The sequence below is a fragment of the Lepidochelys olivacea genome (genome assembly GCF_965140295.1).
Source record: "Lepidochelys olivacea isolate rLepOli2 genome assembly, chromosome: 2".
In the NCBI taxonomy this organism is placed as follows: domain Eukaryota; kingdom Metazoa; phylum Chordata; order Testudines; family Cheloniidae; genus Lepidochelys; species Lepidochelys olivacea.
Window position 1 is genome coordinate 41,540,302 of NC_140412.1, and position 20,690 is coordinate 41,560,991.

General features: G+C 42.6%; 2 protein-coding genes across 3 annotated transcripts in view; one reads left to right on the plus strand and one right to left on the minus strand.

Moving 5' to 3' along the window:
• The first annotated feature begins 4,110 nt into the window (after positions 1-4,110).
• On the plus strand, positions 4,111-9,177 carry RPL30 (ribosomal protein L30). Its single transcript, XM_084618792.1, has 5 exons — positions 4,111-4,212; positions 4,295-4,345; positions 5,465-5,610; positions 7,431-7,561; positions 9,066-9,177. The coding sequence occupies exons 2-5, from the start codon at positions 4,325-4,327 to the stop codon at positions 9,113-9,115; spliced, it is 348 nt and encodes a 115-aa protein (XP_084474918.1). The 5' UTR covers positions 4,111-4,212; positions 4,295-4,324; the 3' UTR covers positions 9,116-9,177.
• Positions 9,178-11,511: 2,334 nt separating this feature from the next.
• The window catches only part of MATN2 (matrilin 2), a 132,370-nt gene continuing 123,191 nt past the window's right edge, over positions 11,512-20,690 (minus strand). For both annotated transcript variants that reach the window (XM_084620298.1, XM_084620299.1), the window contains exons 18-22: positions 19,955-20,107; positions 16,715-16,786; positions 16,009-16,122; positions 15,549-15,647; positions 11,512-13,295 (exon numbers count right to left, since the gene is read on the minus strand). In XM_084620298.1, the coding sequence (XP_084476424.1) occupies positions 13,243-13,295; positions 15,549-15,647; positions 16,009-16,122; positions 16,715-16,786; positions 19,955-20,107 (491 nt within the window). In that variant the 3' untranslated portion in view covers positions 11,512-13,242. The remainder of the gene's footprint in view (positions 13,296-15,548; positions 15,648-16,008; positions 16,123-16,714; positions 16,787-19,954; positions 20,108-20,690) is intronic.

Sequence of the window (20,690 nt, forward strand, 5' to 3'; positions counted from 1 at the left end):
GAAGCTCTGTGGGGCCAAAGCCTTCTCTTACCTATACCTCTGCCCTCAGCTGAGATGCACCTTTTCCTGGCCACCAAATCTCAACTTCCTCTATTGTGTGGACCCCAGATTTTCAAGAGAGGCCTTCATAGGGTACAAAAGGACAGTGTCTGGTCGGCAGAGACCTGCAGGGGCAGTTAAGCTCCCACTTTTACACAGTAGAGGGATTTTAGTGTTTTTGGGGCCTTCTACAACCTTAAAGTTGCCCTGGTTTAAAAGCTGTTTATATTAGCTTTCTAAAAAAGGGAAGGCTGTAGGGCACTATATATTGTGACTAATGAATTAAGCTTTAACGCTCCTTGGAGTATGGCCAGTATTGTTATTTTCTTCCTATTAAACAGATGGGGAAAATACAGCATGGAGAGAAGTAGTGATTTACCCAAAGTCACAGGATAGGTGACTAGCAGACCTATAACATAATCTAAGAGCCCTGACTCCTGATTCCCCTATTTTTCATAAAATGTTAGCTGGAAAACGTCTCTTTCTTAATTTCATTGCACATGCATTAATGGTCTCTGCAATGTGCTCACTGCTTGCATAAATTAACATAACTGTCTTTATGAATTTGAGGCCCTGATCCTGCAAACACAGGTGTTTAACTTAAACATGCAAAAAGTTCCACTGAAGTCATGTGGGACTACTTGTTTGCTTAAAGTTAAGCACAAAATATTTGCAGGATTGTCTGGATTAGGAAAAGTGTTCAAGGTTAGGCTGGGTTTAGGACTTGTTAACACTAGAAGGTTTGGCCATTTTAAGAATACCATCACAGTTAAAAGTGGCAGCAAAAACCCAGTGTGGTGCAGTTGTACCATTATAAAGTACTTGTACCACTCAATAATAAATATCTTATTCTGATTTGGGAAGTGGACAGGTCCCACTTCTGGGAAGTGAGGTTGTGGTATGCATGGTTGTGGGGCACCTCACCACTGCCTGCCCTAAATGTGATGCAATCGTGTCTGTGCCCACTGTGGACCAACAGTCTCTGGCAGCACAAGCATGGCCTTTCAGGCCTCACTCTCCCTGGACAGGTAGCAGTAGGCATACACCAACCCCCAAGTCCTAGGACTGGTCCCAGCAGCGTCCAGCCACTTATCCACTGAACACACTCAGAAATACCAGGCCTGCTTTTCCCAAAGGAAAAGCTTGCAATATTCAACTCCTGATCACCTCTCTGCTTAACACCACAGCACTCAGATTGTATTTATAGTGAAAACAAGAATAAGTTTATCAAAGAACAGAGATTCAAGGGATAGTAAGCACATTGAAAACAAAGGGTTACATGTAAAACAAAATCATAACTTGCTTTCTAGAGACTAAACTTAACAGGTTAGCCTCCAGTCTAAAGAAGTTTCTCGCCCAAAGTTCTCACCATTATTTTCAACCAAACCTGACTGAGACCCCTCTTTCATGAAGTAAGCTCACTGTCCTTTTACTTCCTCATTGAAGAGTTCTTGGGTGTCTTCTTTATTCCCCACATATAGCAGAGCAAATATTTGATGTGCACTTCAAGATACGGTTCTCCTCCCCTTCCGTGATTCTTCTCTTACTGGTAGTTTTTTTCTTCGAAACTCTCAAAATCCTTCATTAACATTCAGTACAGACTAGTAATAGGGGACCCTTTGTGAACTATACAATACTTATTTTACATGTGAACAGTCAGCTAGATAAACATTTCTTGTCTGACAGGAAACCTTCACTTTGTCAGTCCTTAGACACAGACTTTATAATAGTGTATATACTTAACTCCTGATACAACATCTGTACATGTGTTTCACAATAATGTAGATGACCAATCTGACACTGGCTTTTATTTGGGAACTCACATGACATTCTTTGGTGAATTAGAATACACACACCAGACTCAGGAAATTGCTGTAACTTCTATGCCCCTCCGCTGTACCCCTTGCCAGCTGACACCAAGAGATTCCTGGGTCATAGGGAGGTTGAGTTGGAGAGAGCCCACACTGCACAGCTTCCTGGTCCGGCCTGTTAGCTCTTGCTAATGTCATGTAAGGCACAGCCACATACAGGCAGGTCCCTCTCCCCTGGATGCCCCCTTCTCCAATCTAGGATGAAGCAAGCCAAATAAAGTGATCTAGCAGGCTGGAGGTAGTCTTCATGGTTGCCAGTTGCTCATCCCCATTTTAACTGGTTTCTGTAAACAGGGATTTTACACAAAACTGTGCTTGGAGAAATTGTTTAAATCATTTTCTAGAACAAAGGAAACTGTGATCACAGGATCCAGGGGAGAAGGGAAAGGCAGTGCAAAAATCATCACTAAAGAGCAAGAAACAAAGACAAAAAATAGACAGTTAAAGGGGAGTGGAAATTTCCCTTCTTCATCCCTCTGATGTTGAGAGGGCCTTCCAACTAGGAAACTCTAATGAACTGTTTCAAAGTAGTGGTTCTGTTGTGTGGTTGCACTAACCCAGGAACCTATCCTTGCAACGAAGCCCATTGCCAACTGTGTCCACATATCTATTCAGGGGACACCATCATAGGGCCTAATCACATCAGCCACACTAACAGAGGCTCGTTCACCTGCACAATCTACCAATGTGATAGATGCCATCATGTGCCAGCAATGCCCCTCTGCCATGTACATTGATCAAACTGGACAGGTCAAACTGGACAGCCTCTACATAAAAGAGTAAATGGACACAAATCAGAAGTCAAGAATTATAACATTCAAAAACCAGTCGGAGAACACTTCAATCTCTTTGGTCACTCGATTACAGACCTAAAAGTTGCAATTCTTCAACAAAAAGGTTCAGAAACAGACTCCAATAAGAGACAGCTGAATTGGAATTAATTTGCAAACTGGAAACATTTAACTTAGGCTTGAATAGGGACTGGGAGTGGATGGGTCATTACACAAAGTAAAACTATTTCCCCTTGTTTATTCCACCCCCCACTGTTCCTCAGAAGTTCTTATCAACTGCTAGAAATAGCCCACCTTGATTATCACTACAAAAGGTTCTCCTCCCCTCCCCCCCCCTTCTGCTGGTAATAGCTCACCTTAAGTGACAGGTTTCAGAGTACCAGCCGTGTTAGTCTGTATTCGCAAAAAGAAAAGGAGTACTTGTGGCACCTTAGAGACTAACCAATTTATTAGTCCCTAAGGTGCCACAAGTACTCCTTTTCTTTTTGCGAATACAGACTAACACGGCTGTTACTCTGAAACCTTAGAGACTAACAAATTTATTGGAGCATAAGCTTTCATGGGTTACAGCCCACTTCATTGGATGCATAGAATGGAACATATAGTATGAATATATATATAGATGCCAACGAGAAACTACTGAGCTTGAATTAATATGCAAACTAGATACCATTAACTTAGGTTTGAACAGAGACTGGGAGTCGCTGTGTCATTACACATATTGACTCTATTTCCCCATGTTAAGTATCCTCACACCTTCTTGTCAACTGTCTAAATGGGCCATCTTGATTACCACTACAAAAGTTTTTTTTTCCTCCTGCTGATAATAGCTCCTCTTAATTAATTAGCCTCTTACAGTTTGTACGGCAACTTCCACCTTCTCTCTCTCTCTCTATATATATATCTTCTTACTATAAATTCCATTATCTGCATCCAGTGAAGCAGGCCGTAACCCATGAAAGCTTATGCTCTAATAAATTTGTTAGTCTCCAAGGTGCTACAAGTCCTCCTTTTCTTTTTTTCTAAGGAGCTGGGCCCCTGCCTCTCAGGGCAATCACAGAACAATCCCAGGTCCGGGCTGAGCCAAGCCAAAGGACCAGGTGTCCACAAAATTACTCCCTCTTTTCCCCCCAGCCAGAGAACCAGCCCCTCACCCTGAGCTACTCTCCCCCACGGAGCCAGCCCCCTTACAGAGCCCCAGCCCTGAAGAAGAAGGAGGAGAAGAAGAAGAAGAAGAAGCTGAAGCTGTTGCTGCTACCCCCGCCCCCTTACAGAGCCCTTCCTCCCCAACAGGCCCCGCCTCCCAAACTACTCCCTCCCTTCTCCCCACCAGAAAACCCCGCCGCCTAGTGTCCTCTGGAGTCTGGCGCAGGCGTATTTCAACCCAGAAGGGGCGGAGTTAACTAACGCCTCGCGAGATTTCACGCCGGGCACCGGGGGGGGGGGAATGCGCTGCATTGTGGGACGTTCTTCCTTTCTTGTTGCCCGGCCATCTTGGAGGCGCGCCTCGGGTGAGCGGGGCTCCGCGGGGTTGGGCAGGGGCGCTGCGGGCCGGCCGGCACTCGGGGCTAACCCTTCCTCCTTGTGTTTCAGCAACCGCCGGACCCGACACGAGGCAGCAACATGGTGGCTGCGAAGAAAACGGTGAGTGAGCGGGGCGGGCCTGGCGCTCACGTGGCGGCGGCAGGAGGCTGCGGAGCGGCCCCGGGGCGCGGGGCAGCTGCCTGGGGAGCGGCCAGCGGTCTCCGGGCTGTCCCGGGGCTGGGGGGGGGGACCCAAATGAATAAGGGGAGCGGAGCAGGGTGCCCCAAGTCGCTGTGGGAGGCCTCCCCCTGGGCTCCTTCAGCTCGCAGGAGGCGCTGGCGCAGGGCGGTATCGTCCCCTTAGCTGTGTTGGGCTGCCCCTCACCTCGCTCTGCCCTGTGTCGTCCGAGCCCGGGTCGCCTCACGCCCGGCTCTCGCTGTCCGCCCGAGGTTCCCGGGCGTGTCGATATCCTCCCCCGGGGGCTTTGCTAGCTCTGTGCGGTCGGGATGGGTTATGGCCTAATTGTTCTAGAACAAAGCGTGGGTGCGGGTCAGTGCATTTCGGCGTCTGCTCTCGTATCTTGCTCTACCTTGTGATGAGCATTGCCTTTATTTTTGTACGCTCGAAAGTCATGCTGTAAGAAGTCCTCTGTAATTACAAAATTCGCTACCTGGTTGCAATATGCGGCAAAGCATTACAGAAAAATCCCTTCAGCGCCCTGTTGATAGTGATCACTGTCCTAGTTATATTGCATGAAATGTATGTACGCAGGACAGGGTCTAATGGTCAGACTGCAATTTAAAATGGGGTAACTTGATGCTTCTTTCTAAACCTGGCTTAGCCTTGGTAAATTGAAAAAGGACCTTTGAATGTAGGATCCCACAAATATACTGACACTGAAAAGGGTAGGGTCAGGTTGGAAGTTCAGAACAATACAACATAATTTGTATAGTAGCTTTAAAAATTGTCAGTTAATTTCTCTTTGCATTTAAGAGGTATAAATAAGGGGACTACCTTGAAGTCTGAGGAATGTTGTCATATGATATACAAATTTCTTGTTTTGTTATTGATAAGCTCTTTCTTAATTTCTTGGATATTTAGATATGAGCTACTTCATCTTTTGAACTGTAAATAGTAAAAAGCTTAGTGAACCAAAAGACTTGTTCAGTTAAAGCTCTTTAAAATTGATCATTCTCTGTGTTAATCTGCATTATTCCATGTATTTTAACTCTGTTACAGAAAAAGTCGCTAGAGTCCATAAACTCAAGGCTTCAACTGGTTATGAAAAGTGGTAAATATGTGCTTGGGTACAAACAGACTCTGAAAATGATTCGGCAGGGCAAAGCCAAGTTGGTCATCCTAGCCAACAACTGTCCTGCTTTGAGGTAGGTACTGTTCTGTTGGAAATTGGACTTCCTGAAAACTGCTTTTAGAAAGAGAGATACTTTATCCACATCTGCTTTATGCTGTGCAGAGTGTGAACAGTTTTTAGTACAGTGCACTGAACTGTCCTGTCCTAGTTCTACAATGTTATATTTGCTGCAAAATGATGCTGGATCTCTGGTGCAAGTTGCTTGTGCAAACAATGCAGGACTGAGCCTGTAAAGTGCTTTTAAATTATGCTGCCCAGCTTCTGTACAGCAAAGGAAGCTTATATTAAAGAAAAACTTTCTACACCTGTTATGATTCAGATAAGAAGGGTGTAGCAAAGTGGCTGTTATGCAGGTGGAGAAGGAATCCTAAATGGCTTCTGTGCCTCTTCCTCTCCCCTCCCTATTTTGAAACCTCATGCTGTGGGCTGGATCCTGTCTGTCATCAAATAGGGTTTTGGTGGCTTTGAAAATAACTTTTTATGAGGAGTTTCAAGATGCAGAAAAGAGATCCAGACCCTGTAGTGGCTGGAGCTATTCAGGTTGTGGGAGGGGGACAGGTTGATGTGGATCTGCATGTAATTTGGATTGCTGGAGGGGACCAGTGGTGGTTGACAAGACCTGCAGCTCATAGAGGCCAAGTGGAAAAGGGGCAAGCTAGGAATGTGAAAGAACTGGACACAATTCACTTTAATGCCTCTGTCACCACCAGAAGCCCAGGTTTCTGGTTCCCTGTCTGCTTAGCATCTGGCCACCTGCCTTCCCCAGCCCTCATCAGTAAGGCTACATTTTAGTCATGGGCATTTTTAGTAAAAGTCATGGATAAGTCACGGGGAGTAAACAAAAATTCACATCCTCTGACCTGTCCGTGAATTGTACTATATACCCCTGACCGGAGGAGAGTGACCTGGGTTTTTCTGGGGGGGAGCAGCCCGTGGCTACTGCTGGTGAGGGGTGGGGCTGGCAGGCTCCCTACCTGGTTCTGTGCAGCTCCCCAGAAGTGGCGATGTCCTTCCCTCAGCTCCTAAGTGGAGGTGTGGCCAGGCAACTCTGCTTCGCCCTGAGCACCAGCTCCGTAGTTCCCATTGGCTGGGAACCATGGCAGTGCCTGGAGGTGGATTAGGAGCTGGAGGAGAGACATGATGCTGTTTCTGTGGAGCCCCACCGAGGTAAGTGCTGCCCAGATTCTTCACCCCGCTCGTACACCAACCCCCAGTCCTGAGCCCCCTTCCACACCCAAACCCCTGCAGCTGCTGGGGGAGGGAGTGCGGTGGTGCGAGACTGCCCCTGCAGCAGCCAGGCCCTGGGCCAGTTGCTGCTGGGGCAGAAGTTAGAGGTCCTGGAAAGTCACGGAATCCATGATGTCTGTGACAAACTTGCAGCCTTACTCATCAGCTACAGGTTCCAGTGACCAACCCATCAACTAGTCCTGTTCACTCCCACTCCCTCTCAGCAGTCTACTTTTGCATCTCCTGTCAGCCCTTTTTCCCTGTACAAAGGAGCCTACCTGCTATTTGAGCAGCTCTTGAGGCCTTTCTTGGAAAAGACATCTGCACTAACCAGAGCTGCCAAACCCCGTTCCTGTCTGTCAGAATCAGACTCCTATATCCGAAAGCTGTGATTGGGAAGCCAGGCTCCCCTTGGGGGAAAGATGGTGACTGCCCCCCAACACACATCTCAAGTGGAAGAATAAAACTAACTTCACTGCTCAATAATCTAAAACTTTGGAAGTGTAGTTAGGATTCAAACTGGTCTAATAATGTCCCATTGAAGGATTCATTTGATGGGAATGAGTGAGTGTACCATTTTCTGATGCATAGTTCCTTAATTCTCAGAAAATCAGAGATTGAGTACTATGCTATGTTGGCAAAGACTGGTGTGCATCACTACAGCGGCAACAATATTGAATTGGGTACAGCATGTGGAAAATACTACAGAGTGTGCACGCTGGCTATCATTGATCCAGGTATGTGTTCCAGCATCTTTTGCTTCTATATGACTCCATCACCACAAAACATTAACTGGATTTGCCATTCTGTTTAATACCAGGGTACAGGGCCTGGACAGGACTTCCATGACACAGAACATTAAAAACAAAAAACCAGCATATTCTCTTTATTGGGCTTGCTTCACCTCAGCAAGCTATTTTTCCCACCAGCAATGGGGATCTTTAGAATACTTTGGCCAGTTGATAAGGCTTGGAAATATGATCTCTAATTCAGTTTTTCTTATTGGACATCCAAGCTTGAAAGTGAACAGGATTGCTAAATGCTCTAACCTGGGCTTCTCAAATGGGGAGTCGGGACCCCTCAGGGGGTCGTGAGCTGGCAGCCTCCAGCCCAAATGCTGCTTTGCCTCCAGCATTTATAATGATAAATATATAAAAAACGCGTGTCTAATTTACCGGGGGGGGGGGGGGGTTCACTCAAAGGCTTGCTGTGTGAAAGGGATCACCAGTTAAAAAAAAGTTTGCGAACCCCTGCTCTAACATTTCTCATTTTAAACGTTTGGCGTCAGCAGTGAACAAAGATAATTACCATAGGCTGGTGGTATCTCTGGGCCTAAAGGCTGACTGTTATAACCTCTAAGATGAACACTCTTAATTAAGGAATTTGTCTGTATTTACCCCAAAGTATCTTTAAACATAGTCTAATCCTGCTCTATTTTAGATGGTGTCTTGTTTAGTTGCTTTGTCAGCCACTTTGAATGGCTGCTTAAAGATGGATTTCACTACATTTCTAGATGTATCTCTACTGAGTTGTCCTTGAGTGACCATTTGAATTTTCACTGTAGTTATATCTGCTTATTGTGTGTATGATATGAATACAGTATGATATTTTACTCTCAAACTAATTCCATCAAAATCTAATTTATAACCTGCTGCTTCAGGTTTGACTTGTGAATAACTATTTTAATATAGTTACATGCAACACTTTTATTTTTAGTTGTATAATTTAGCTCTTAAGTCTGTATAGTACCTCTGCTTTTGAGTTGGTATTTCATATACTGCAAATATTGTCACTATCCTGTATTTCAATGATCAGGCTAGTCACTTGCTATATTAAAATTCTGCAATGTATCCTCAGGACTTGCTTGTTTCTCTAGTTCTGTGTTTTTAATGGCTAGTGATGTGTATTTAATTGTCATTTTGTGTTGTACATTAGTATAATATATATAGAAACAGCTTTGACATTTTTTTAAAAAGGAAAACATTTCAGAGATTAATAGAGACCATACTCAGAAGTATACTATCCTTCAAACCTATTTGTTGGTGCCAACACCTGAGTTTTTAATTTAATGTGATAGAATTTTCAAAAGCCAAGTTACAACAGATTTCTAAGTGGAAGATATTGGTCATTGTGGAATGGCAAACTTAAAATAGCTTCCAAATAGTTGTCCTGTATTTGTAAATGGATTTTGCTGTAGCCCCTTTCCTGAGATTTGAATATGGCTTATTTTTCCATTTACAGGCGATTCTGACATCATTAGAAGCATGCCAGAGCAGACCACTGAGAAGTAAAAGCTGGAGAGCTGTCATCCTTTCTATAATAAAACTGGTTACAGACTTGTTTTAAAAAAAAACCTGTATTTTGTATTAATTTATACTGTTACTAGTTTCGGGCACAAGTGTGCAAATAGAGACTGATTACCATGACTGTGCCTCTCTTTCTGTTAGAAAAGTGTTCTACTTGCCCTATTCAAATCCAAAGCCTTTGGAAAGTTTTAGACTGTTTTTTGTAGAATAAGAATCCCTGAAAATCCTAATAGTTTGCTTTATTTTGTGTGGTTAATTCAAGAGGAGTAGGACATAAAACAGCCTAAAAACTTAATCTTAATTTCATTTGAAGTCTGAGGTAGGTAAGCAAAGGGAGTGGTTGAGAGAATTTTGTTTAAGCATATATAGAAGGAAGAGGCTTATTTGAACTAAAATTAATTCTTTTTTTAAGATCCAGGAAAGAGATGAGACTAGTTTTTTTTCATTCCCAGGGGAGTGTTGGAATTAATTATGTAGGGTATAATTTAACCATAAATCCTTCATTAAATCCAAAGACTGAATGGTATTTATAAAATTGCTCTAAATGTGCCTAAAAAGCCTAAACAAGCAATTTACTACATTTCAGGAGTAACAAAACATAAGCATTTGATCAAGATACTTACAAATGGTCTAGGGAGACATCTCTGGCTTTAGCCCTGTATTGGTCAGCTCCAACTTGGTCAGGTAGGTATTAGCAGTGAATCCTTGAAGAGTTTACTTTTTTTATATATGCTTTTAATAAACGTGATATTACCAATTATCAGACCTTACCTAAGGCCAGATGAAGGAGTTTCTTCTATAGCCTGTTGTTTATTGCACCTGGTACCCAATTAAGAGGTGTGGGTTTTTTTTGGCTTTAGCCCAAACCTTAATGAGAACACTGGTATTTTGAAGGGTCACTGCAAGTTTGACACAACTCTTCTTATGGTTTCATTCTTTTTGGTTTCATGTTTTGGGTCTATTCATGCTAATATCCCTACTCAATTGAAAACCCTAGTTCACCCAAATCTAATGTGGGCCTATATTTCTAAAGGGAGAATTCATTTCAGTGTATTAAAATAGCGCTTATAAAATCTAAGCGACAGTGAGATATAGATTTTTTTTAAGTGACTTGGCTGAGTGCCCAACTTGAGACATCATAAAGGGACTTCTTTTTTTTTTTAGAAAGTACTATGCATCCCATCTGCAGATCCTTTTTTTTTAAAGGAGATTTATTCAGATCACTAGTTATGCTTGAAAATGTTGGTCTCTGCTTATGGACAGGGACCATCTTTCTCTGAAGCCCTGATCACTGGTGCTATTTTAATACAAATAAGGAGTATTTAGAAGTGAGAGGTCCGCTCTCTGCAGGCATCTAGTAAAAAGAATACACAATAACAATACAATTTCTCTCATAGGTGGTTTCAGCTTTTCAGCAATGTATCTTTAATAGAGCCATACAAAATACACTTTACTACAATTCTGTGTATTTCCCCTTTTGATGTATGCTGAATCAGTCATTGATTATTAATAAATTTCTTCTGAACTGTAAGAATCTTTGCAAGTGGCATCCATTACAGTCACAATAAAACCTGAAGGAAGTTACTTAGCTAAATCCTGTGATACTGGAAGAATTAACCCCATTGATCTTTGAATCTCTGTATTAGGATCCTCTCAAGAGGAAGTTTTATTTTAAAAATGATTTTGAAAGTAAAATTTGCCTGTTTAAATTTGCATTATTTAAATTGGACACTACTTAATTTGTATGCTAGGTGTCACTTAATCCATTACGTGTACTTAAACATTGAGATTTAAAGTTCTGGGAAGGTGGGGGAGATTGTGTTCCAGGATCCATCAGCCACCATATTTGTTCAATTATAGGCATATTTGCATTTTTTGTGCATCTATAAACAACTCCCTTGAGCACATACTACTATCAAACAACAAACTCTTCATGTATGCTAGGAAGCACATAAGATGAAACTGCACTCAGTTCCCAGTTCTAGAAAGGGGTGTGTGGGAGCTAAAGGTCAGATTTGAAACCTCTTACTTAATTAAAGCTCTAACAGAAACTCTATGTAAGCTTTCTTTGACCAGTCTGAAAAACTAATGGATCTTTAGCAAAAACCAATATTGGATGCAGAATTGTTTGCAGTCCAACAGCACGATTACAGAATCCCATCACTCACTGCTTCAGTCTAGTTTCAGAGACTACTGTTGTAACGCGGTCACGTTTTTCTTTACCAGGAAATGTTACAAGGGGAGACTTGTTTTAAGAATTTGAAAATCTATTCATTCTCAAAAATGAATTCTACTTAATTAGATATAAGATAGCTTATACTGCTTTGTAAAGCTGTATACATTCATGCAAGATGTATGTAATTGTTGAGTACCAAAAAAAAAGTTCAGTCTTCAAGCATCTTTTTGGTACTTTCAGCTGCTGTAAGTTGTAAACACGTGCAAAATTTGGAGGTACCAGGAACTGAAAACCTCATTCTTGAGTCTGCATGGTGGGATGTCACTTAACCCTACAAACTTACTACTGTAATGTTTGCATCCTCACAATGGATGAACTGCTCTTTAACAAGAATGTGCAGAAAAGGCTACTGCCTTTTTTAGAAAGAGCTAGGAAATTACTATTTTGACAAGCTGAAATCAAAAGGGAACATATACTGCTTGTCTGTACTTTACCTTCAGAGCATGAAAAAAGGAATATAAAACACTGTCCAAGGAGAGAGGACGGCAGCAAAAACTAAAGGATTTTGGGAGGGAAAGAAAACACCCTTCAGGTTTCTTGGGGATAGAGCTGGTTTTCATCTGTAAAAGTCTCCATGTTCTCTTGAGAGAACACTTGCTGTCACAGTTGTAGCCTAAGACATGTAAGATTCACTTGTGACAAAAAGGTGCCAACACGTAGATTTTTTCAGAGACTGGAAGAGAGGGTGAAATTGCAGTTCAGGAAAGCTATTGCTCAGTTTAAATGTGGGGTTTTGTTGTGGTAAGAAACAAATCCAGTGTCACTTTGAAACTAATCACATTTTTTTGGTTTGACCACCACATTAAATAATTAATTTGCTTAGCTCTGCTGTTGAATTATCCAACAAGAGTAGGATTGTCTAGCCTGAGAGAATCTGCTTCAATGAAAACAGTACCTTCTATATGGCTCTCAAAGTGGAATATTTGAATGTAAGATCACCCTAGGACCATTCTCCCTGAAACATTTAGTGCCCCGTATTCTGCCCTTTAACTGGAGGAAATTTGCTTGTCTCCCACTGTAGACTAGATAGCGCGTGCACACAAGAAAAGACCCTTGACCTGAAGCGTTTACAATGTGATAGAGTAGAATATAGACTGGGACCAAATAATTGTGAATTCTGTCCACTGACTAGAGTGAGAGGAGATTGTGGGTGTTCTGGATGTAGTAGGCAAATGGCAAACTGTTACTTGAATGCTGCTGAAACACCTGGAATACTGCAAGGAAACACTAGTTTGAGTTAGTGCATACATTTGTGATGCAAGTAAAAACCTATTAAGCTAGACTACACATTCCCTCATGTCTAGTTTTCTATAGATGATGTTTTATACTAGGCAAAGGAGAGTATATATGAAACAATTGTTTTATAATCACATTTATGCTGCACACTTAATATTTTTAATATGATGGAGGGGGTGAGGGATGGAGCACAACTAATAAAGCAAAAATGATTTACAGAGTATATTAGAGTCAGATTCGCAGGCCAGAAAAGGGCCATTGTGATCACTAGCCTGACCTGTGTAACACACCAGTAAGTAGTCTAAAAATACCCAAACACACCATGGAGGTTTCCATTTAAAAATAAAAGCATTTTATTAGATTGCATAGCTTATGAATTCAAGTGTTAAATTCTTAGAAATTTTTCTAGTTACTAAATTTTTTTATAAATTCCTTTCAACATTTGTCTTACTGCAATCAATGCAAGAGAACAATATGATGCTGTACCTCAGTATGTAAATATTGGGTCCAAAAATGTCCTTTTCCCTCAGACACAAAGATTTGTGCTACCTAGCTTTGTACTGCTTTAAGAAAATAGCTTTGTTGCAACTTGTATGTATAAATATACAGTACAGTGTATACATCTGTTAAGAACTCTTCATCAGTATCTTAGTCTGTTTTCCAGGGCTTCCATTCTCTTAGTTATTTCTTCCAGTATTAATAAGTTAAGGAAAAAGCTATCTGGAATACACAGTAGCATACAAAAACTTGCCAGAAAGTCCTTCAAATATTAATTTGATTCTCAACACACCGAAGGATGTGAAATCCTTTTTAAAATGACAGTAATTTAACAAGCATGTCATGGCAGCTTCTAAAATTGTACACACCTGTATTTGTAACAAATATTGTCTGTTGTATCCAGCACAACGCTGTGTATTTTTTTACTCAGCATTCTGGTATGTAATTGCTACATTTTTCTTTCATTATCATTTAAGTGCCTCCCCCGCCCCGCCCTTCATGTCCCCAACGTATTATGGCGGGAAGAGAAAATATAACTGCAGCAGATGCTGCTGGTTGTAGGGGTTTGTAGTCTGTTACTGAGGTGCTGTCACTATCCACTTCCCTCAGTCCTTGTATTTCACAGCTCAACCCTATTTCCTCCTTTTCAATGCAGGGCTAGGCAAAGGGAGCCCAATATGGAACTTTACAACTGGGTTTCTTTATCACCCCTAAACATTTTGTTCCCTTACATTTAAATGTACTGTCCAGTAGTATTACCAAAAGGACCCATAAACAGGAGTTGCAGGTCACTGCTTATATCTGCTTAGCACAGTGATTGGAAAAAGAGGGGGCTTCTATTGGCATTTTAAAGTGAAGTGAAACTTTGTTCCTTGCTAGTGCAATCTTTAAAAATGTTTCAGCTACTTACCGCTATGAAGCATATATATAAACATACTATTTACACTAGATTAAGATGGAAGACACATGAAGTCCCTAACCCACAAATAGATCTGGTACAGTACAGGAAAACAGGTAGTTATGAGTACTATAGTATTTGAGCACCTCATAATCTTTAGTGTGTGTATCCTCAACACTTATGAAATGCTTTATCCCCATTTTACAGATGGGGAACAGAGAAGATAAGGGCTGGATCCACAAAGGAGACTTTGGGCCCAGCGTGGATTGTTGGATGTTTTTAGGAATACATTGCACAAACACCTGCCAGGACCGGCCTCTGCAGGGGACTGGACTTGAGGACCTCTCAAGGTCCCTTTCAGCCCTCCATTTCTCATTCTTCGCAACACCTAACTAGGTTGTCTGCTGCCTAGTGGAATCCACAGAGGGAGAGTTGAGTGCGTAAGAATGGGATCCATAAAAGCCAGAAAGCTGATCTGGCTGCTGTTTAAGCTAGTAAGCAGAAAATTTGTAGAATGGGTGTGGCTTAAGCAAGACTGACTTTCAAAGGGAGTTAGGCACCTAACTCCAGGCTGCAGGGAGTGGCTGTTGCTACTTGGGATTCATAGCTGTGAACCTTTCCCAGAGTTTGTTGCAGGAAAGGGCTGACCTGGCTGAGGCATCTAAGAGGAGACTAAAATAATTAAAATTGAAGCCAGAAGTGGTTTGTGTGTGTAAAATCAGTCATCATCACTGTTCTCTGTAGAATATCCTGACATTTTCATTTGGAAATTATTTTAAGTGACTTGCTGCATGTGCCTATTCCCTGAGCACAGCAGGAGACTTCTCTTCAGTATTCTGAGACAAGAGTTTCCTGTTGCCAATAAACACTACTCAAAAATAGTATGATGGAGGACTAAAATTTCAGCAGAAGTAATAGCCAAATCCAGAGAATAGGATTATGGTCTCAAAATCAGTCTCCATTTTTTTTTGCCTCCTCTTATACTCCCTACTCACCTGATCTAAGATGTAGACTTCTCTTGCTATTCAGTGGTTATGAAACATTAGGATGTATATTTATGAATAAAAACTTTGGTCCTTTCATTGAAGGAGCTGTGGATTTGAAGTCATTGTAAGAGCTGTGTAAACAGTAGTAGAGTCTTTTGGGCCCAAGGAGACATCTGAGACTTTGAGTTTTAAGTGCTGGAAATGGCCCAACTTGATGATCACTTTAGATAAGCTATTACCAGCAGGAGAGTGGGGTGGGAGGGGGTATTGTTTCATGGTCTCTGTGTATATAATGTCTTCTGCAGTTTCCACAGTATGCATCCGATGAAGTGAGCTGTAGCTCACGAAAGCTCATGCTCAGATAAATTGGTTCGTCTCTAAGGTGCCACAAGTGCTCCTTTTCTTTTTGCGAATACAGACTAACACAGCTGTTACTCTGAAACCAGTTTTAAGTGTGTGGCCCTAATTAGCATTTATTGTAACTGTCTTTCCCCCTCTTCCTTCCCCTTATAAATAACTTCCTTTCTACCTGTGATCCAGGAAATAATTATTCAGAAAGGATATATCGCTGGGTTAGTTTTTTTACTTCAGCATTGGCATGGTTCTGGTATGTTATGAGATTTTCACAGTTGCACTGCTCCTTCTTATCTTTTGAAGGGTTTGCTGGAAAAGCAGACAGAAGGCATTCAGAGAAACAGTGACATGTAATCTAAATATACTGAATCTGCAAGAGAATGTAGCTACTAAATGCAAAGTATGTTCAATATTTTCCTGGCACCAACAAATAGTATAATCACTATCAAAAGATGCACATATCAAATCCCAGTTAAATACTTAGCTGTAATCACCACAGATGAGGATGCACTTAGAGAGGGTACTATGGAGAAACAGGTAGGCAAGGAATGCCACTCTGTGGTGGGCATTGTTTATGAATTTCCAGTCTTGACATGTCTTTCTAACCTGTGTAATCAAAGGAGAAGGCTGGAATTGCCTAAAGATTACCTGAGCCATGGTAACTAATTACCTGATCTTGTTGTTGACTGTGAAACACTCTCCTCTTCGAAAAGATACTTGTGATGTACTGCAAAATTGGAACAGGCAAGGAGATCTGTGACGGCTATGCTGGCTGGTTCAGATCCTGCAGGAAACCCCAAGACAGAACTGTGGTCATGATTATGTAACACATCTATTGAATTTTGTATGTAACACCTTATTCATTTAAGGCCAGATTCTTCCACTCACCCACTGATCAGCACCTTAATCCAGTGGATTTTAGCGGGACTTCTAATGGTGTAAGGTACTACTCAGAGTTTGCATTTTACACAAAGAAGCTGAGCTATTAGATTGTATACTGTAGATAGACTGCTTAAGTGTTGTATTCCAGGCCAGGAGAAGGACTTCAGCTCTGTATTGGTTACTGTTAAGCCTGAGCCTATTAAATAGTAAATGATCATGTAAATAAAAAAATGTGTTAAAGTACATCAACGTATAAGGCTGCTATGGAAGTTGCAGCATCCTAATAAACTACTATGGGGGATAAGGTGGGAGCATGCAACCATAAGCTTGTTGCAGCAAAGCTCAGAAGACCAAAAAGGGTTTGTGAGGTTTTTTTTGGTATGGGTATCCCTCTGGGTGAATGATGAACTTTCTGTAGAGGATGCCGTGAGAAGAATGCTGAGTGGGGAGCCAACTGAGGGGAAAATGGGACACACAGATTTAAAGCATCTAACCTGAAGAATGAGGACCAGTCTTGTGAGGCCTCCCTGTCAGTGGATCCCGATGGGGATCTGACTCTTCCAAAGCTGGCAGAAACAATTTCCAAAAGAGAAAGATATTAATAGAAAAAATGATTTTATTCTTTGCACAGAACAGTAGCTTCCCATGACAGGAAAATGATATTTCTTTCCTGATGATTTTCTGTGAGCAGCTTCCCTCCACATTCATAACACACTGGCAATGGCTCTCCTGAGTGGAATTCAGAGGGGGCTCAGCATTTTTGCTGGAGGCGCCAAGACTAAGCCCTGCCCTTCATCTTAGGCCATCAAAAGAGTTCTTCTAAAACTAGAAACACTTCAGCAACTGACTACTAATAACTTACAATTATATCAACTGACCTTAAGTTGATATATATCAACTGACCTTAAGTCAGTTATATGTCTGTCAACATTTACAGAAAAATTTCAGGTCAAACCCTCCATAGCAGAGTCCAAACTTTGGGCTGTGTGCGCGTGACCCTGGCTTGCCAGTTTGACTCAATCCCCTATGGCCTGCCAGAGTCAGCAATGGTGGCTTGCAGCAGCAGGGCATAACTTGACCTCTGAGGCTCCTGAAAAGCTGCCTATTGCACCTCTTAGATTTGTCTTGATGCTTGAAGGGCTTTCTGCTACTGTGCGGGGGGTACAGGGAGCCAGCTAGAGAGATGCTGCATGGGAGAAACGAGAGGGTTAGAGCCAGTGATTCCTCAATTGAGGGGAGGTTAAGAGGAACTTGCTGGAACAGTCGTTGCTGCACAACAACAATTACAAATTATACTTATAAATAAAACAAAGTGGTTACGAGAAACTGAGCTGCCAATTTGTTCCATCACTTGGGGCGGAGTTAAAGAGTGGTGCTTAGTCCTGGAGCCTCCAGCAACAACCCTGGGCAGCCTCCCAGTTCCGCAGATGAGAGGCATTACCTGTTTGTGATGAATGAAGAGAGAAGCTGTGCAGCAGAAAATCAGGAGGTAAACGGACCCAACACTGGAGACAGAGTTTCTAGTTTGGAAACTGCCTCAAAGGGGCAAGATTTACTTATTTTTTGGTTTACCAAATAATGCATTTCTGAAAAGTAAATGAAATTTATGGCGAACAGCACTGCAGCTATCTAAAGGATGTTTGATAGGGAGAGAGATTTATTAGAAGAGTTGCCCGAGAATTTTGGACTTGGAATCTCCCTATGCTTCTGAAATTGTCATCATGTGTTTGCCTACCTAGTACACCTCTACCCCGATATAATGCTGTCCTCGGGAGCCAAAAAATCTTACCGTGTTATAGGTGAAACCGCGTTATATCAAACTTGCTTTGATCCACCGGAGCGCGCAGCCCCACCCCCCTGGAGCGCTGCTTTACCGCGTTATATCTGAATTCGTGTTCTATCGGGTCATGTTATATCGGGGTAGAGGTGTATGCGGGTGGATGAACAGAACTGCTTTTCTACAATCTCAGTATTTTGCATATCAACGGGAGCTAGCAATACGATCCATAGGGGAGAGGCAGAGGATACACAGTCTGGAGGGCCCCCGGTCAGATTCTTTTCCCTGACTCCTCCCAAAGCCCTGCCTAAAAGGAAGAACGTGTTACTTCCTACCAGGCAATCTTGCACAGCAAAGAATCCTCGAGGGTTCCTGGGCTTCATTCTCCTGTTACAGGAAGTGACTTCAGCCATGTATATGAATGAGCACGTAATACTGAGTACCAGCTGTGTGCGAGTGGGTGCAGGGGTGTCATTAGGTCCCTGGTGAACAGGGGTCCATTCTAGCTCAGAATCCCCAGGTCTCTTGAACAGCTGCTATGGGAAGCAGGTCTAGAGTGTGGCTGCTAGTGCCACGGTGGGGGTGGGGGATGATTTTGCAAAGCCAGGTTCTGCGCTCATGGGTCAAAGGACTGGTTTGACGCACAAGCTGGTTGTTTTTCAGTTTCCTTCCTGGGTACATCGAACTATTTTGTTGCTGTTGTGAACGCTGCACAATAGCCATTAAGACTTTTCTTTCTTTTTTTTTTTTTTTTCTTCTGCTGCTGAGCCCAACCATTGACTTACATAGCGAGACATTAGCAACATTCCCCTACACCAGAGGTTCTCAGACCGTGGCCTGCGGACAACCAGTGGTCCGCAAGCTCCATTCAGGTGGTCCGTGGGTAGTTCCCTCTAAGGTGCGCACCTGGGCAGCCGCACACAAGAGAATGAAGGGCCACCCACCTAATTAGTAGAGCTGCACAGACATGGCTCCACTAATTAGGTGCCTGGACCCTGCAGAAGACACACAAGTAAGGTGAGGTGGTGACCTTGGGGGGAATAGGGAGTAAGTGGGAGGGGGCAGCGGGGTGAGAAGAGGGGGTGGGGGAATTTGGGATGTGCAGGGCTGCAGCGGCCAGAGAAAGGTGACTTTCCCCAGATCCAGAGCTGCAGCTGCCGGGGAGAGACAGCCCTCCTTCCCAGCCCCAGATCAGGGGCTGCCGCAGCAGGGGAGACCTCCCCCCTTCCTAGCCCCAGCTCAGTGGCTGCCGCAGTGGCGGAGGGAGGGAGAGACCCTCCCCTCCTTCCCAGCCCCAGATCAGGGGCTGCTGCGGCTGGGGAGATACTCTGCTTCTTCCCAGCCCCAGCTTGGTGGCTGCCACAGCGGGGGAGAGAGGGAGAGACCCCACTCCTTCCCAGCCCCAGGTAGGGGGCTGCTGTGGTGGCAGGGAGAGAGGGCACATCCATCACATTAGAAAGGTAAGACTATTGATATTAAAATGTGAGTTTTGTGCTTCTATTTGTAGAACAAAAAATGTTAATTATTAAGGTTTTTTATATAGCGCTTTTATCCAAAGCACTTTACAATAGCTAGCTAACGGTACAAACAACATTTGGAAAGATCATTAAGTGGTCCACTGAGAGCCTCAGCAATTTTCAAGTGGTCCATGAAAAAAAAAAGTTTGAGAACCATTGCCCTACACAATTTTAAACATGACTCATACAGACCAGAAGAGCAATTGTTCTCCCAATAAATCATCATTTGGATTTCCCTCACCTCCACACCAATATTCCTAATGGAATAGCTCATGTTTACCTGGGTGGGGTTCACTGATCTAACTGCAGCCTGAAGGAAGGTGGGGAACATTACCAATCCTCCTGGGGTTTAAGTGTATATTTTATGCATCATTTATTAAAAACAGAAGAGAAATGGCTGTTCGCTTTTCTTATATCTCAACGGAAGAGGCATGTGGTACCTTCACAGATTTGTTTTTTTAGTTTTTCTCTTATCTCCCCCATGGTACTGAAGTCTTCAGCATAGAAAAGATGTCTGTCTGGTGGCTCAGAAGCAATTTCCAGTAATTCTTCCTCAATTGCTTTTCCTATTCCAACAGCGTAGATAGTTATACCTGGGTGCAAGAGAAATTGCACATTATTACTACTGCAAAATTTTTTAAAAATCCAGAGTTTAAGTGAAAGGAAGATGTATTATTGATTACTTATAGCACCATAAATGTGCATGCCACGTAACTCCAAAGATTGTGTTGGATGAATAATCCTAGTTACACTGAGTAATAGAACATCTGAAATGCTGTAGAAACTCACTGCTTTACTGTTAGTTTTATTAACAAACAATTCTTCAGCCAAAGAAACCATGGACATATGGTTACCACTGAAGATAAATGAATCCCAAAAGGGCGCTGCCTGCAACATACTGAGGGAGAGAGAGCACCTCTGATCAGTTTAGCAGTAACACTGAGAGACTCTGGAGGGACACAGAGCTGGAGGGACACAGGGTCTAGTTCCTTTTTTGCTGAAATGATAGATAGGGTTGATGTAGGAGCAAGGCAGGCAGGGGACAGAATCCTGAAAGAGATCAGTAGTTTGCTGAGAAATAGACTTAAATACATAGTCTTCTGATACAGTCAGTTAGGCAGATTAATCTGGAGCCTTGGAATCTAGGAGTTCTTGGTCATCTAAGAGAAATGCAGA